Source organism: Rhinolophus ferrumequinum, chromosome 17, assembly GCF_004115265.2.
Source record: "Rhinolophus ferrumequinum isolate MPI-CBG mRhiFer1 chromosome 17, mRhiFer1_v1.p, whole genome shotgun sequence".
NCBI lineage: Eukaryota > Metazoa > Chordata > Mammalia > Chiroptera > Rhinolophidae > Rhinolophus > Rhinolophus ferrumequinum.
In genome coordinates, this window is record NC_046300.1 from 14,077,927 (window position 1) to 14,095,139 (window position 17,213).

The 17,213-nt window shown below is 46.8% G+C and overlaps 2 protein-coding genes across 6 annotated transcripts in view; both read right to left on the reverse strand.

Moving 5' to 3' along the window:
* Positions 1–2,556, reverse strand: part of ACVR2B (activin A receptor type 2B) — a 31,733-nt gene extending 29,177 nt beyond the window's left edge. For both annotated transcript variants that reach the window (XM_033133246.1, XM_033133245.1), the window contains exon 1: positions 2,435–2,556. In XM_033133246.1, the coding sequence (XP_032989137.1) occupies positions 2,435–2,486 (52 nt within the window). In that variant the 5' untranslated portion in view covers positions 2,487–2,556. The remainder of the gene's footprint in view (positions 1–2,434) is intronic.
* Positions 2,557–5,957: 3,401 nt separating this feature from the next.
* The window catches only part of XYLB (xylulokinase), a 43,970-nt gene continuing 32,714 nt past the window's right edge, over positions 5,958–17,213 (reverse strand). For 3 of the 4 annotated variants that reach the window (XM_033133126.1, XM_033133125.1, XM_033133122.1), the window contains 2 exons: positions 15,034–15,128; positions 5,960–10,822 (listed from right to left, as the gene is read on the reverse strand). In XM_033133126.1, the coding sequence (XP_032989017.1) occupies positions 10,745–10,822; positions 15,034–15,128 (173 nt within the window). In that variant the 3' untranslated portion in view covers positions 5,960–10,744. Of the gene's footprint in view, positions 10,823–15,033; positions 15,129–17,213 lie in introns of all 4 variants that reach the window. The other variant, XM_033133124.1, reaches the window with a different exon arrangement.

Consider the following 17,213-nt stretch of genomic DNA (forward strand, 5'->3'; position numbering starts at 1 on the left):
ATTTCACCGTGTTACGGATTGAATGTTTGCTACCCCCACACTGATATGTTGAAGCCCTAACACCCAATATTTGGAAATGGGGCCTTTGGGAGGTAATACGGGTTAGATTGGGTCATGAGGGTGGGGCCCTCATGATGGGGTGAATGGAAAAGGAACAATCTCTCCCCCAGTGAGTGCCAACGAAAAGCCACGTGAGGACCCACTGAGAAGGCAGCCATCTGCCAACCAGAAAGAGGGCCCTACCAGGCTGGGGCTGAGTTTGGACTTCCACCCGCCAGAACTGTGAGAAAATAGTGCTATTTAAGTCACCCAGTCTATGGTATTGTTACAGCAGACTGAGAAGACTAAGACACACCTGTTCCTTTCTTTTTCTTTTTATTCACATGACTACCAGAAAATTTTAACTTACGTGTGTTGTTCACACTGTATTTCTGGTGGACAGAGCTGTTCTGAAAGATCTTCCTTCTACAAGGACACGGTATGCCACAGGGAGTGGGAGTAATTCTAACAGCAAGCCAGGAGCTTGACAAAAAGGGCATCCATGAAGTCAAAGGAACAGGAGGGCCAGCTCTGTCCCCACTTGCGCCTGGGCCAGCTCTTCCCACGGTTCCTCACAGGTCAGAGCAGTGGCCCACCAAAGGACTGGTTGGTGTGACCACAAGAAACACCATGCCCCTCACCTTTCTCCCAAGGTAGGAACACAGGTTGGTCGACTTCAATCTAACTCCAGCTGCCCCACCTTGCAGGGTACTGCCCAAGCCAGGAGGGAGGAGCAAAGGGAAAAGGAGGGAAATACAGCGCTTGGGGGAGGGGGGAATCCATCCCGCCCTGCCTAATCGAAGAGGCAAGTGAGTCCGGTGAGGATAGTGAGACAAATCAGGAGAGGGTTTCGGGAGCCCAGGAATGTCCAGGACGGTTCTAGAGACAGCCAGGTGAACTGTGCGTGCCTATTAAGTCAGCTTGCTGCCACTCTCCCCTCTACAGGCCAATGCCATCCTTTCTTTGGGAAAAAGCATCTCAAAGCAGCACTTAAAAGGGACTAGGGGCAAAAAGGAGAACAAGGTCAACACCACCACGCCGCCTCTACCACACAGTTAACGGTTCCAAAAGAGCCATGACGCCCTCCCCCAGATACCAACAAGGTCTCTATCCTCTGGTCCTTGCATGCAGGTTAGGCAACAACAAGCCCCACACAGAGAATTCACTTGCTTTGATGTAGACAGCTGAACCAAACTACATTGCAAATGAAGCGGACAGAGTCGGGGGTGGGAGTGGGATGGAGATCCCGGATCCCTACCCTCCCGGCAGCGCGGGGATCCCAGCCCCGCCCCTGCACGCCCGGCCCCGCCCTTCGCGGGTTTCCCAGACTCCGCGCTGCTGCCACCTCGGGCAGCTAGGGACCCGCGCTGCATGTGTAATGGGGGCTGGGAACAAAGACGCGCAAGACGCAGCGCTCCGGCTGCCGCGCACCAGCGGCCCAGACCGCCCCAGACTTTCCCTGCAGCTTCAAAGCGCGACTCTGCACGCTTCCCAGGGCTGCCTGAAGCCATCCTAACCGGAGCGCCGAGCCCGTTCCTGCGCGCACACCCGATTTGGGCGCGCCTCAGCACCGCTAGAAGAGAGAAATCGGTGCTTCGACCTAAAGGAAAAAGCACCTTCCTGGCAGAACACTTCAAGTATACACCCGCACCCACACACCCTCAACCACACCAGCGCGAGCCGAACGCTAGCCCCGCGAGCCACCCACCCACCCCACGTGCTTCCCAGAGGCCAGAGCGAACAGAGACCTGTTGGTTTTTCTTCTCGCCCCACCTCCCAGCCCAGGCGCCCAAAACAAAGCGGTCCCGCGGAGTGGCTGCACCTCGCGCCCTGGCCCCATCGCAGGGAAAGCGGGCGCAGGTGGGAGCGGGTGCCAGCATCCCGCCTTGCAATACGACACAGACCCTAGTGGAATGGGATGCAGGGGACCCCTCCGAGAAGCAAGCCCCTCGTTTCGCTACACCTAGTGGCACTGAGGGTCGCGCAGCCCTCCCCCTAGCCGCTGCTGCTGCACCTACAAACCCGACATCCTGGGATTAGATCTGCCCGCCCCGCTTGGCTACCTTCCCTACGCTCTGGTTTTCCTCTCATTCTCCCTGGGTTCCACGCTCCCGTGGAGCCCGAACCCCGACCCTGGGTCTCGGCCCCCATCATGGGGTCGCCACCGCGAACCGGAGCCCTGCAGACCGCCGCACAAACAAGATTCCCCCCACCAAGATCAGCGAGCGGGGCGCCCGGCGCGCCCCCAGTCCCCGCCCCGGGAGGTGCCAGCTGGGTGCAGGTGGCGCGGCGAGGAGGCCGCAGGGGCCCTCCCTTTGTTGGTAAACACCACGCGTCGCCCGAGGCTGGCCCCGCGCGCCCTCCCCGCGCCCCCCACGCCGCGCCCAGTCCTTACCCGCGCACAGCGATCCCCAAAGGAGGGCGAGGGCCGCCCAGGGCGCCGTCATGTTCCGCGGCGCCGCCCCGCGGACACCCGGAGCCCGCGGGCAGGGCCGCGCGGCGCTCCTGGGGCGCGCAGGGCCCGGCGGCGGCTGCGCTCTCCTTCTCGCTCCTTCCTTAGGTCTCGTTCCCAGCGCACTTTCTGCGCCTTCGTCCCCGGGCAGCGTGCTGGCTCCAAGGGCCGGGCGGCGAGACCGGGTTCAGGGCTGTTGCGGGCAGCGCAGGCTGCGGCCCGGGCTCCGGGACGACGCGGGGACCGGGGGGCGGCGGTGGGGCGCGGGCCGGGGCGCGCCCGATTCAGGCATAGCGCGGTGGGGCTGGGCCCGGGCCCCCGGCGCAGGGGCCGAGTCCGGAGGGGCCATGAACGGGGGGAGGGGTGGGGGGAGGGGAGCTGAACCGAGTCCAAAATGGCTCCTGAGCCGCGGCCGCGGAGCCGAGCCAGCGGGGAAACCCGGATGTTGGATACAAAGAGGCGGGCGAGCTGGGCGGGGAGGGGGAGGGGAGGCGGGCCCTCTGGCCGCGTGGTCCGCGCCCCCCTCAGGGGCGGGGCTCCAGAGAAACAACAACAAAGAGGCCCCGCCCCCAGCCCGCGCCCTCCTTGAGGACGCGAGGAATCCTAGAGACTGGAGGGCCAGTCAGGGCGCGCTTGCAGAGGTGGCGGGGTTGGGCCCTGGACCATTTTGTCCCGGACTCCGGGACCTGTACCCTCGGCACTGTGGATTCATGCTCTGCGCGCTGGAGCCCACGTTCCCGAACGCTGCCCTGCGACCCCAAAGTAGGTGAACAGCCCTAGGACTCTGGCCTGGATTCCTCTTCGCGCCCACCTGTGAAGTGGGGGTCATAGTGAACCATAGGAGAGTCATGTCTGTATCGGCAGGAAAAGGCTGACTTCTCTGAAATGACAACTGGCCCCGCACGTCTATAACCCCACACCCCACACACACAAAGGCACAGCTGGAGATCCTGAAGTCGGAACCATCCCAGAGAGGGAGGGCGCCGAGCCCCGCCTCGCAGAGCAGCAGCCGATGCCAAAGGGCCTTGGCAACTTGCTTCCCCGCCACTACTCCATTTGGGCCTCTGCACTCCCCCACCCTCTTCAATCTGCACCTTCAAAATTGTTCGCAATTGCCGCCAGTCCCCGCAGTTGAAGATCTTGTCTAGAGAATGGCTTCGCTATCCCTCTTCACCCCAGATTCCTTCTTGGGGTGGTTGTTCTCCATCTCAGATTCCACCTTCTTTATGACACAACCACAGTTTGGGAGGGTCATGATGGGGCTCCCAGGTAAAGAGGAAAAGCCCGTCACAGCTCAGGGATGGGATGCAAGATCCTTGGATACAGAAATTGTCCTCCCTCTTCTCCTGACTTGCCACAGACTTTGTTAGCGCAGGAGCAGCCAGGAGGTGCTGGAAGTCTGAGTTATTTCACTTCTCTAAGTCTCAAATTCCTTACACAGAAAGTGAAGAGGTTGGACTCCCGGGCTTTCCATTTTTTAAATAGTAGAAACCTTATTCAAACAAAATTTTATGTAAAACTCCACCATATAGAAGTTGATTGAAGTTGAAATGAGGCTCCACCATCGCCAGGTTCCCAAAGCATCAGGAACACTTCCGGGACCACACTTTGGAGTCACTACCCTGAAAGATTTCTGGGTTTTTAAAGGTTCCTTCCAGTTCTGGAAAATTCTATGTTGAAATGACAGCCCCTCCTTGCCAGTGTTTTACCTTTAGTCCCTTTCTAACTACATTGATGTCACTTTTATTACTGTAGCTTCCTAAAAAGTTCTGTGAATTTTCTATGTCTGATTTGAATCCACTCTATGCACCAAAAGCCATACCCACAATTATTTTTCAGCGCTCTCTCTCTCTCTCTCTCAATCCCTAATACTTTAGCTATATCAGGCTGCTATGGGACAAGAATCTTGATAGCTGGAAGTCATTTAAATCAGCTGGGTCTACTAGACAGTGCCTTGATTCTTTCCAAGGTCTTAAAGTATCTTTCAGCCCTTGATTTTTACTTAAAGCCATGTCTTAAATTTGATAATCTTTTATTCGCTTAAAGGGATGGAGATGAGAAAGTTATTTTTTCATTCTAGCACCTTTATATTCCCTCTAAATTCTACTTGAAATCTGGCTAGTTCTTTTCTGAGTAATAGCTGACATTTTCAACATTCTGCCTAGGAATTTCTCAAGCCAAAATGTTCAGTACGTACACTTATCTTCCAAGTCACCACAGGTACTCAGTTTGCCTGCATTTTTTCAGCCTCCAATAATTTCCTCACCATTTTTCCTGTCTCCACCTACAGCCCAGTTTCAATGTCACATATATTCGTTTTTATTCTTGGCAACAATTTCTATATGTTATCTATTGCTGTGTAATAAATCACTTTACATCTCCATGCTTTAAAGTAATAAATATTTATTTAGTTCATGAATCTGCAGTCTGGTAATTTAGTTTGGTCTTGACTGGGCAGTTCTTCTGGTCTCATCTGGACTCACACACGTCTGGGGCGGTTACCCTGTGGATGGTCCAGATGGCTTTGGTCAGGCTAGCTTAGGCACAAATTTTTCATGAAAAAGGCAGAGCAAAGTGAGAACAATTTCAATGGCATAACGGCTTTTCAAGTCCTTGCTTACACCATATTTGTGAAAATCCCATTGGCCAAACTTGCGTAGCTGAGCCAAGTCAGAGAGGGAGGGAACAACAAAATTCCATGGCAATATAGATATACAGGTGTGAAGAATTGGGGCATTTTTGCAACATCGTATAGGGATCGATGTTGTATTTGCTTTGTAAAAATAATCTGGTGCTTTTTTTCCAGTGTTCTGGGATACATTATATAGCATTGGGATTGATTGGTCCATGAAGGTTTGGTAAAATTCCCCTGTGAAACCTACCGTGTTTCCCCCAAAATAAGACCTAACCGGAAAATGAGCATTATTTTTCAGGATGCTCGTAATATAAAATAAACCCTAATGCATCTTTTGGAGCAAAAATTAATATAAGACCCGGTCTTATTTTCGGGGAAATATGGTAGGACTTATTTTATATTACGAGCATCCTGAAAAATCATGCTAGGACTTACTTTCCGATTAGGTCTCATTTTCGGGGAAACACTGTAGTGTCTTTTTTATAGGGTAGTTGACAATCTTTTCTGTTTCCTTTATGAAAATTAGTTTGTTTAAACTTTCTGTCTCTACTAGTTATTTTGGTAAATTATATTTCCCTAGGTCATTACCATTTCATCTAGGTTTTCCCATTTATTTGCAGAATTGTAGAAAATACTCTTTAATATTTTGTTCCAATGTTAATTTTTCACTATTATTTTTATTTTGTGTATTTCTGCTTGCCTCTCCTTACTTCTTAGCTAGTTTATTTTTATTGTTTCAAATAATCAAAATACCACTCATTTATTATTTTTTCCTGTTTTCCTCACTTGTGTGATTGTCGTTACTTATTTCCCCTTTCTCTTATTCACTTTTTTTTTTGCTTTTTGAGTATTTTAAATTCATCTTTTATTTTTATCAATGGTACAGTATTTTAAAACTATATTTCACCTACCGTTTTAATTAGACTTTGTTACCAATCATTCTCTAGAAACTCTGAAATTTGGGTTTATATTCCTTTGTCCCAAGAGTAGTTTCACAGAAAGTCTTTCTCTAGGTGTGACTTTTAAAAAACATTTTATTAATTTCTCATTTTATTGCATTGTGATTAAAAACTGTATTATTTCTATCTTGTGGAAATTTAGATGTTTTCTTTGCAGTATAATAAACGGCCAATCTTTGTGAGGATAAAAGGTGTATTATCTATTATTCCTTAAAAGTGCAAAGTTCAATATATATATTCAGAAGATATACTGATTCTGTTGGAATCTCTAGGTGGGAATCAAAGACTATCATTTGAAGTTGACAAACCAACCGGCTGATGCTGTAACATTCATAACCAGTGTGTCTTCATTTTGAATTGTGGCTTTTAACATCAGTGTCCTTCTTTGTCGTGTCTAATCTTTTCCTGAATTCCATCTACCTTGTTAACATCGATACTGTAATCTGCTTTTCATAATTTGTATTTGCTGTTATATTGTCGCCCATCCCTTTCCTTTTTAGCCTTTCTGGGTCACTTACTTTAAATGTGTCTCTTGTAAATAACAGCCAGTAAGATACTGGTTTGTGAGCCAATCTGAAAGTTTTTAATAGAGGAGTTGAGTCCTTCCATTTACTAATTTGACGCCTGCTTGTCCTTCCAGTTGCTGTGTGTATGATGTTACATTTACTGCATGTTTTTCACTATGTGATCTAGTGCCTTTATGATTGTCTGTTTGGGCATTGAGGGAGATGTCTACTTTTATCCTAGTGACTATCTTTATACTATACTGTTATCTTTATATAATGCTTTGTCTCCCTTTTTCCTTAAGCCTCAACTATTTGTTCTGTCAACCTAAAGTGATACTGTTTGATTGGCACATATTGTTTCTGGCAACAAAGAGCTCTTTGTACTGTCCGCTTCCTCTCTCCCTTTTCATTTATAGTTGTGTTGCTTTTACCTTGTTAAAACATAGACTATTTGATACTATTCTTTCACCCTTATCCCTACGTTCATTTTGACCTCAGATCTAAAATTAAAGATATTCAATGCTCACTACCAGTCCTTTTGTGGAAGTTTCCCCAATCATCTCCTACTTGGATGAAGTTTGTCTTTGTAGAATCCTAAGGGGTTATTTCCTGAGCTATTGCATGATTAAAACATTAGATAGATAGATGATAGATAGATAGATAGATAGATAGATAGATAGATAGATAGATAGATAGATCTCCTTGATACTTAGGACAGCTTAGCTGGATACTAAACACTTAGTTCAAATTTTTTAAGTTTCTTGAAAATGTTGCTCCACTGCTACTTGCTTTTTGAGAAGTCTGATGCCAACCTGATTTTTCCTTTGCAAAAGACTAGGTCTTTTTGACCTAGTTTTCTCCTCACCTTCAAAGTGTAATAGTTAGGCTAGGATATGTCTTAGTTGATCATTCTGGAACAATTTTCCAAGTAACAAGATAGGCCCCTTCAAGATACAGATTCAGGTCTTCGAGTTTTCAGAAATTTCTCTTGGGGTACAGTTTTAAATATTAACTCTGTTCCACTGTCTTATCTTTTGGCTTCAGGAACTCTGATTTTACTTGTTAATCTTTTTTTGCCTGTCTTTTTATCCATCATTTTCTTTCTGGGCCTTTTTAGCTCTTCCTTTATATTGTTTTTGCGGTCTTAGCTTTTTTCATTCCTTTCTTCTATATGCTTTACTGTACTTGCAGTCATATTTACTTTAATTTAGATGTGTTGTAATGCAGTCTTCATAATTATGATGATTTTATCTTTTTATTCAAACTCTTTCCCAAGTTTGGTCAGTTTCCTTTTCACATATGCCTGTTGCTTTTTCATTTTTATTCTGAGTTTTTGAATTTCTGATCTGTGGTATTCTTTTATATTCACAATTGTTTTTTAATTATTTTAAAATTCGTATTTCAGGGTTGTTTACTTTGTCCCATTTTCCTTTTGAGTATTTCATCAGCTTGAAAAGTTATGATTCTCACTCCGTTTTCTTCCTATACTTGTATAAATGGTGAATTCCTTTTGCTATTTATGTTGGCATGCGTGCAATAACAGGCAACTCTATGGGGGCAGAGGTAAAATGGAGAATGAATCGAGTGGCTTTCTCTGCTTCTTGGTCCAAAAAAGCCCTTTTCTGTTGGTCAATAATGTAACATTTCTTTAGTAAGGAACGTCTACGTGGCCATGGCGGGGAACAGTCCATTTTCTTCTGAATCTTTGACTTGCTATTGATAAGCCATCATCATCAGCTTCTTGCTTCCTTTTTTCCCCTTTACTCGCCAAGCCTGCAAGGGGCACCACTCCCTTTCAAGATGATGTCATCTCTCTGGTCCCACTCATTTTCGAAACCCCTTCCTTTTGACTTCCCACAGGCCACGGCTCTGATCCACCAGGTTTCAGACCCGTTTGCAGCATTTTCCACTCTGGGTGAGACCATAAGCAGTTTGGTTTAACTAAAGTGCCAACAAAGGCAAAGGCCTGTGGCAGAAGAAAAATCTGGAGGATTTTGCAGGAGGCAGATCACAGAGGACTTTCTACGGAGGCTTTTGCAATAATCTGAGCAAGGAATAAAGGGGTCTAAAGTAAAACAGGAGGAATGGAGAGAAAGGAACTGCTTTAGGAGTTACCAAAGGAATAACCAAAATCACTTGGGATTGATGGGAAAGAGGGAAAAGAGTTTTGAATTTGGGTTCCCGAATGAACGAATGGGAGGATGATATTGCCAATTCACTGAAACAGGGACTGTGGAGGGGGAGGTTTGTGGAAGGGCAAGGGAAGATAAGTGGAGATTGGTATATTGCAGTGAGATTTCTGGCTAGAAACACAGATGTTGGTGTTACTGGTATATAAGTAGTAGTTGAAGCCCAAGAATAGATGAAATCATCCAACAAGATAAGACAGAATGGGAAGGCAAGAGTAACGAGGACAGAGATTCGGGGCCCAGCAATAATTAAGTAGACAGAGCAGAAGTATCGGTGAAGAAAGAATGAATGAGAGAGATCAGGAAAGCACGAGAAAAGTTGGAGAGAATGGCTATCAAAAAGAAGGATAAGAATAGTTACTGCCATGGGTTAAAACACATAAAATACGTTAAGTGGATCGTACTGATACTACAAATAAAAATCTAGTTGCTGTTAGAGGATGGTTGGGAATCAACTCATTATTTTGAAAACTGGTGAATAAAGAGGACAGAATCTATTCTGCCTCTGCTATGTAAACAATACCATTGGATAACTGGCTAGGGGATGCTTTTCATGTAGGAGAATCCCAGCTAATAAACAAAGAGAGGTAACAAAATTTGATTCCTAGTGAAAATGGAGCTAGGCGTGAACATCAAAGAAGAGTGAGAAAACCAGACACAACTGCCTCCTAACGGAAGGACATAACACCATCTATGAAGCTGTCTTACATATAAAGGAAAATAACCACATATGCATCTGATCAAGCCTCTAGGTTATCAACCAGGGGCAATTCTGCTCCCTCACCCCCACCAGGGGACATCTGGCAATGCCCTGAGACATTCTTGATTGTCATGACTTGGGGGGAGGGGGTGATACTGGCATCTAGTGGGAAGACGCCAGTGTGATACTGCTGAACATCTTACAACGAGCAAGGCAGCCCTTCACAACAAAATCAATATCTAGCCCAAAATGCCCAGGGTGCTGAGGGTAAGAAATCCTGTATTAGATCCAACTACTAATTTATAGGAAATATAGAAAATAGAGAACATGTTAAATGACACCTCAGGGATAGAATTAACAAAATCCAGAGTTTGGGAAATTCTCCCAGATAAATGACCCAATTTTTTCAGCAAGAGAACTGAAAGTAGACACACACACAGACACACACACACAGACACACATGCACACACACAAGCACGAACGCACGCACACAAGCGCAAAACTGTGCTACCTGGGCGATGGCCCCTCCACGTGGTCTGATGTGCCTGGGAGTCAGGCAGCCTGTGGGCAGAGCTGAAGCCTGTTCACCAGGCCCGGCAGGTGTTTTTGGGTGGGAAGGGGTGAGTTACACCAGGTGGGCAGGGGAGGGAGGACAGATGCTAAAAGATGGGTGAGAGCCTGGAGGACTGAGCATGGGGAGGACAGAAAAGGAAACTGGGAGGCACTTCAGTGCCTGAAATGAAGAGGGAGCAGGCAGCGGGGAGTATCAGGGCATGAAAGACTTGGCTGGGGGTCAGGGTTGGGGAAAGGATGGACAGTGGGGTCCGGGTATGGGGAGGAATGGCCAGTGAGTCAGGGTTGGAGAAGGGGATGTGCTGGCGCCATGGGAAGGGGGACGGCTTTGTCTCCCCAATCCTGCTTTAGGTCCCTAGATTAGCTTCACTTCTGTTTTTGGAAAGGAAAAAGTCACGATATCCAGACTCAGTGTTATCCTGCTTCCTGAGATAAAGACAGAAAAGGAGAGACGCTTTCCTGCCCTTGATACAAGGGCACAGGGACACAAACAGCCTATTTATGTTCAGAAATATGTACTAAGGTGGGCTTTCAAGGTGGTCCTGGGCAGGGCTGGAACATGGCAAGAGTCAGGTAGCAGCAGAGCCACCGCGAAAGGGAAGAAGATCCGCGTTGTCCAGGGCCACACCTCCAAGAAGCATCAGCAGGTCTGGGCAGGCAGGGTCAACAGGGACTCCAGGGCCTGCAGAACTCACTCCAGAGGCCCCCGGGGCTGGGACAGGATTCTCTGCTCAAGCTGGGCATACCTTGGGAGGAGGGCAGCGTACACCTGGAGGGGTGGAAAGAACAGTTTAGAACGGGGTGGGGGAGGTGCCTCTTCCATGTCTTTGCAACTTGCAATTTAAAAATTTTACATCCCATTTATTAGCAATTTAATTTTTTTCTTCTGGGTAAAAGAAAGGAAGCATCAACTCACACCAAAAGGAAATGCTAGTAATTCTGAACATCTTAAGATTTTTAAAAAAATGAAAATTATGACAAGAAGCCCATTTTTGTTATCAAACCTACAAAATTGTGAACACAACTCTGGTGAAGATACCTGGAATGGCGGTCTCATTGTACAGCTGGTGGAAGTAGGCGGTACAACCCGTTTGGAAATCAACTTGACTTTACATCTGTATCAAGGTGCTTGAAAATTCCCATAGCTTTTGACCCAGTTATTCTACTTCTGCAACACTCGTAAGGAACTAACCCTAAATGTCAGGTGCCAGGCCTACAAAGGGTCTTCTTAGCTATCACTCAACATCCAGACGCATAAGATTACCATGGGCCACACCTTGCCTCTCAAGAGGATACATTAGAAAAACATACCTGTCGGCACAGTGGCTGCAGGCACACCTCTTCGGTAGGAGACCATATAGTGGGCCATACAGCAGTTCGCACAGATCCTGAGAAGGGTCTGTTAGCCTCCCTGTCCCCCAGGTGAAGCTCAAGTACAAGGTGATGAAATCCACTTTGAACAGGTATAGGAATCACCCTGGCTTTGAAACCTCATGTCCCACAGGAGCAATTCTTATGACAACTCCATAGGCAAGAGACATGCCCGTGAGAAGTCACTGCACTTGGGGAATCTCTAAGTATGACTTCCCATCAGATAATAATATTCATGGCTTTCCCACTCCAGCTGCAGTTTCCCTATTCAAGGCCATTTTTACATAAGCAATGTTGCTTAGTTAACACTGTTGATGTTCCATTTTATTACATCTCAAAGGAAGCAGAGCTAGAAAGTTAACAGAACAGGAAAGGGTTTTGTTAACCATTTACCCACACAGGGTTAACTATAATTGAAAAACTAGAAGCAACTGCTCTAAGACATGGAAAATGCTCAAGTAAAATTTGCCAGATAGAATATTATGTAGTCACTAAAAATAATGTGTATGTACATTTTTAAGAATGTAAATACTTAGGTTGTAATGTAGAATTTTAAAAGAAGTAGACTACAAAATGATATACACAGTGTGTGTTGTGTAATAAACCCAAACCAAAAAACCAACAAGGGAAAAAAGAACACAAAGGAACACAACCCCACATTCTTATTCTTTGTTCCTTTTTTTTTTTTTTAAAAGCTGTTTTCACCTGTGGCTCTGTAAGCCTTACCTGAGAAATGCAGGTGCCCTCAGGTGAGCACATGTTGTTTTACAGACAAGCAATACCCAAGGGACCCAGATTTCCCTGGGACTCACAAATGCCACTAGTAGTTCACGTCAATCCCATTCCTTCTGAAATTTGGCTTAATTAGCTCCAAAGTCAAGTGTTTTAGTAACTGATCACACAACTAGGGCCTACTCTTGATGTAGCTAGAGCAGCTCTGTCTGTGAACACAGAGAAAGTACGGGGGCTTTGATTTCCTCTCCAAGCAGGAAATTGTAACATGCTGACCTGAGAGAAAACACTGTCATGGTTCTGAGTTTCCACCTGAGAAAAGCACTGCTGTAGGTGGCAGAGAGAAAACAGAGGATGGCACCCTGCTCTCCAGGAATTTACAATCCAGTCCCCAAATAGGGCACTTACGCCAACAATCAGACTCGCCAGGCTTGCAACCTGGTGTTGAGAAAGATTCTGAGGTTACACTTGGGTTTACTGGTAGAGTTCTTTAGCTTTATAATGACTGTTCGTGACTGGCCGTGAGCAAGCCAGGGTGAGTGGCGGTACACACACTGAGTGTTTGCTACCTGTAATGAGGCAGATACAGCTGTTTGTTTCCCTACATCTTTCCCCAACTACCTTCTTCCTTGGAGGCTCCTTCCAGAGAGGATGAAAGAGCCAGACCCTGCCCCAGCCTTTCTTGCAACCGAGGCTGACCATAAGACAAAGTGATAGTCTGCTGAAGGAATTGAGGGGAACAGACCAGGATGTCTCTCCTGATGAGCAAGAAGTGTGTGAGCAGAGATTCTCTACCCAATGCCATGCTCTGATTCCTGCCCATGAATACAGTTGTGGGGGGACATGATGTTTAGGGCAGCTGGAGGCACCCTGTGCCATCTGATTACAAACCTGCCTAGAGCTGCACTATCCAACACAGCAGCCACAAGCCACATATGCCTTTGAGTGCTTGAAATGAAACCACTGCTCTAAGTACACACCAGACTGTAAAAGCTTCGCATACACACGAAAAGTAAAATCTCACACCAGCAATTTTTCTTACTGATTACATGTTGAAATGACAACATTTTGGACATGGTGGATTAAACAAAATATATTATTAAAAGTAGTCATTTCTTTCTTTTTACTTTTTTTTTTTAATGAGACTACTAGAAAATTGAAAATGACATATGTGACTCTCATGATGTCCCCAATGTCCAGTGCTGATCTAGAGAATTTCAGGGAACATGACCCGGAGCCCTGACACTGATGAACCAACACTGGCAGCTTCCTTCAGACCTCCTGTTATGTAAGAAAGCCATTACAGTCAAGAATTCTTTTCAAGCCTCGCAACTAGAAGGTTGAAAGAAAGCAGGACAGATGTCCCCACTTCACAGATGAAGAAACAGAGGTTCAGAGTTGAGGAGTGCTGCTCGAGGTCACATGAAGGTCAGATGGTGAGGGAGAGGCAGAGTAAGTTCAGAACCCAAAGGCCCTTTATCTCAGTGTAGGGTCTTTCTACTGCACTGAGCTGCCTCTTAAACGTAAGGACACACAACAGAAGATAATCGAAGCTTGGGCAGACCGATGTGTGTGGGTTATCCGGTCACCTGGAAAGCATGAGCTTCTGCTTCCAAGATATGCTGGGAACAATTCTCCACAGTGCTTCTATATATATGACTGGGGACAGCTTTAGTTCCAGACTATCTTTCCAAGGATGTTTGTATAGCAGCCTTAGAAGGTCGTGTTGCCCTCTGGGGGCAGAGCGAAAGTTTTTTTACTGACCAGGATAATAAGGATAATGCCTCCTTTGGGGGTAAAGGTTGGGCAGGTTTGCTTGTAGCTCCTTCATTAAGGTTGGGGTTTCTAGCTCAGAGTCCCTCAGTTGTGACATAGGGTGTACACAGTACCCACCTGGGCCCACTCCACATCACCCCACTTCAGGGCCAAGGAAAACTGAGGCAAACGTGAAACTCAAGCTGCCTCCTGGACAGTGAGGAATAGAGCCCTGTGTCTGAGCCACCCCTGCTCCTGGGCTGCAAGATGCTTTGTAAACAGGGAGACTGGTGCAGCGGATGTTGTGATGTACCACACAGATGGCCCTTCAGGAATGGAGGACTTCCTCCCCCTGACCTCTGCAACAGCCCACTTTGGGGATGGCTTCGGCTACGGACAGCAGCCTTACCCCATCTCGGGGTTGCCTGCAGCCCGCACACAATGACTGACTGACATGAGCTACAAAGGCCTGGCCCCTGCACCCAAACTCTAAAGGCTCATCCCAGCTTCAGAACTTCCTGTAGGACGAGCTGAGGACTCCACTGAGATGGCGCTGCAGCTTACCTCCTCCCTCCACCCAGTCCTGCCTCCTCTTTTTCCCTTCCACAAACATAGACCCCAAGAGCACCCCCTCATAAATCTCCTGCATCCTAACTGACATCCTTGAGTCTGCTTTCCGGGGAGCCCAACCTGTAACAAGTGGGGGCTGCCTTCACAAGGATTTCCTGGCCTGAGGGATAGCATAGCTGTCTTGGATCCAGACTTCAGATGTGAGTGCTAGAAACCCAGCATGCCCTGTGCTTAAGTGACAGTCTTTCAGTGGCTTCTGTTCCCAGGTGCAATGGAAGTGCCCACCCTGAGGCATATGGAGCAATGAGGATATGCCCAGAAATCTATCTGTCCCCTGGGGCTATAAAATCAGCAGCATCTGTGAATCTCAGTTGGCAATCTTGCTTCTTTTGCTGTTTCCTCGACAATTAAAAAAAAACAGTTGGATTTCCCTGTTGGTTAAGCACAGCAACTTTAATGTAGGTGAAAAAGAAAAACTTACCTTTTAGAAAAAAAGAACCTGGTTGGTTTTCACAATGCAAATGCTCTGACCAAATTCTGATGGTCTCTCACCTGAGAAGCTCCTGGGGTTGGTGTAGCAGCTAATCTGGGATTTGGGGCTAACTTCACAACCTCTGAAAAGGGCACGTCTGTCCCAGCTGCAAGGCCTAGAAGGGAAATTTCATTTCACATCAGTGCACATGGGCAATGAGAACTTTAACCGGAAACAGCATTTTATCTCTGGGGTGGTAAAATATTCTAACACTGGATTATGTTGATGGTTACACAACTCAGTAAATTTAGTACAAATCATTGAATTGTACACTGAAAATTGGGTAATTTTTACGTCTTATAAACTGTGCTTCAATAAAACTGTTAAAAAAGAGAGAGAAAAGAAATCTTTTAAACGCAGGCCTCTTCAACAGGGCCTAGTTTGTCTTGCTCACTGATAGCACCTGTCATGGAATCGGTGGCTGACCCCTGACATCTGACAGAAGGGAAGGGTTCGCCATCCTCTCCTCTCTCACATTACTCTGCCCTCCCATTGCTCACTGCATGCAAGCCGCCCTGGCCATCTTTCCATTCCTTCTGCCTCAGAGCCTTTTCACTATGTGGAATGTTCTTCTCTTCTCATGTACCTATTTCCTTCTCCTCCGATAAGCTGCAGCAGAGACCATCACTGGTTGGGGAGGCTCCCTAACCCTCCATCCCTAAGCACCATCCATTTTCGTCAGACCACTTCTCACAATTCGTGGCCACAGGTTTGCTGAAGGTCCCTACCTTGCTGAGCCGGAACCTATCTGAGACCAGGGACTGGGTCTCCACTAGAGTCCTAGTGCCGAGCACACTGACTGCATACAGGAGGCACTCAATCAACACTCACCAAGCAAATGAGTGGCAGAGCTGGAAAAGAGGGAAGGTTGCCATAGGTGGGCAAGAAATAGTGAGGAATTTCTAGGCAATTTAAGGAGTAATATCAGATTGAGAGGGAAACACACCACCAAGAGTGAAGGAGGGCCCACTGAGGACGGGAGACCCTGTCGTCTAACCAAATGCTGGAATATCCCAGCTCAGAGCTGTACGGATGAGCAAATGGGATGAGTGGTAGGGCGGCCAGCAGAGAGACTGATGGAGATACTCCAGTCCCCTCTCCTCTCATTCACAGACTGCATGTGAGCTTAATCCCTGGACCCAGCTGGGGAGAACAGGTCTCTAAACAAAGTGGCTGACAGGCCTCAGAGTGGGAACTGGTTTGCTAGGACTTAGCTCACTTTTTGGTTTTGGGGGACAGAGTAGAGTGGTACCTCGGGTAACATTTGACAGCTAAATGGGCACAGAAAAGGAAAAACGAAAAAGAAATGCAGTGGAGTATAACAGTGGGGTCCCCAACGCGTAATTCTTTTCCTGCATTGGCAGAAGGAGGAGTGGGAAGTGGACCCGTGGCGTTTCATGGGCAACAATTAAGGCCAGAAGATTATGGAACAGAGTTTTCAGAGTTCTAAGAAAAGTATTTTGAACTTAAGAGTCCTCTGCCCAGCCAAGGTAACATTCTTTGGGAGGACAAAACAAAGCCCTTTCTGGACCTGCAAGACCTCAGAAAATTATCACCTACTGAAGTCCCTCTTAAAAACATATCTAGGTTGTATATTCCAACAAAACTAGCACAGAAACGAAAGAGAAAGAAATTGAAGGGAATTAAAAAAAAAAAAGAAATAAAACCTCATAGGTAAATGTAAGTAAAATCCACTGTGATGTAAATTTTAATTAAAAACATAACAATCTGAAAATAAATTACCCAGTGATCTTGACAGAGGAGGTGACATGAGGGGGTGGTGAGGTGAACAGGGTGCGGAGGGAGGGGGATAAAAAAAGACATTAATTATTCAGAGAAGGACAGGGTCCCTGATTAATTCTCAATGCTGATAGAAAAATAGAAGTTTAACAGGTGTGTGAAAAAGGTAAGAGGAAACGTGTGAAGAATGGACCCTCTAGAGAGAGAAGACAAAGCCCTTGAGGTATACGGGTGGCCCAAAGGAGCAGCCTGAGCAACCTGACCCAACGGGAGGAAGAACACCCTTGTGGGCATGTGCTGCTCTCGCCAGAACTTGCCTAGATTGGAAAGATTCCTTTATTATTTGGAGTTTCAAGCGAGGCCTCCTTCAAAGCAATGGGCCTCCATGGAGCTGTCCAGGGTCCTGAAAGGCTTGGCTTAGCAGCCCTCACCTTTGTCTCAACTTCCTGCTCTTACTGGA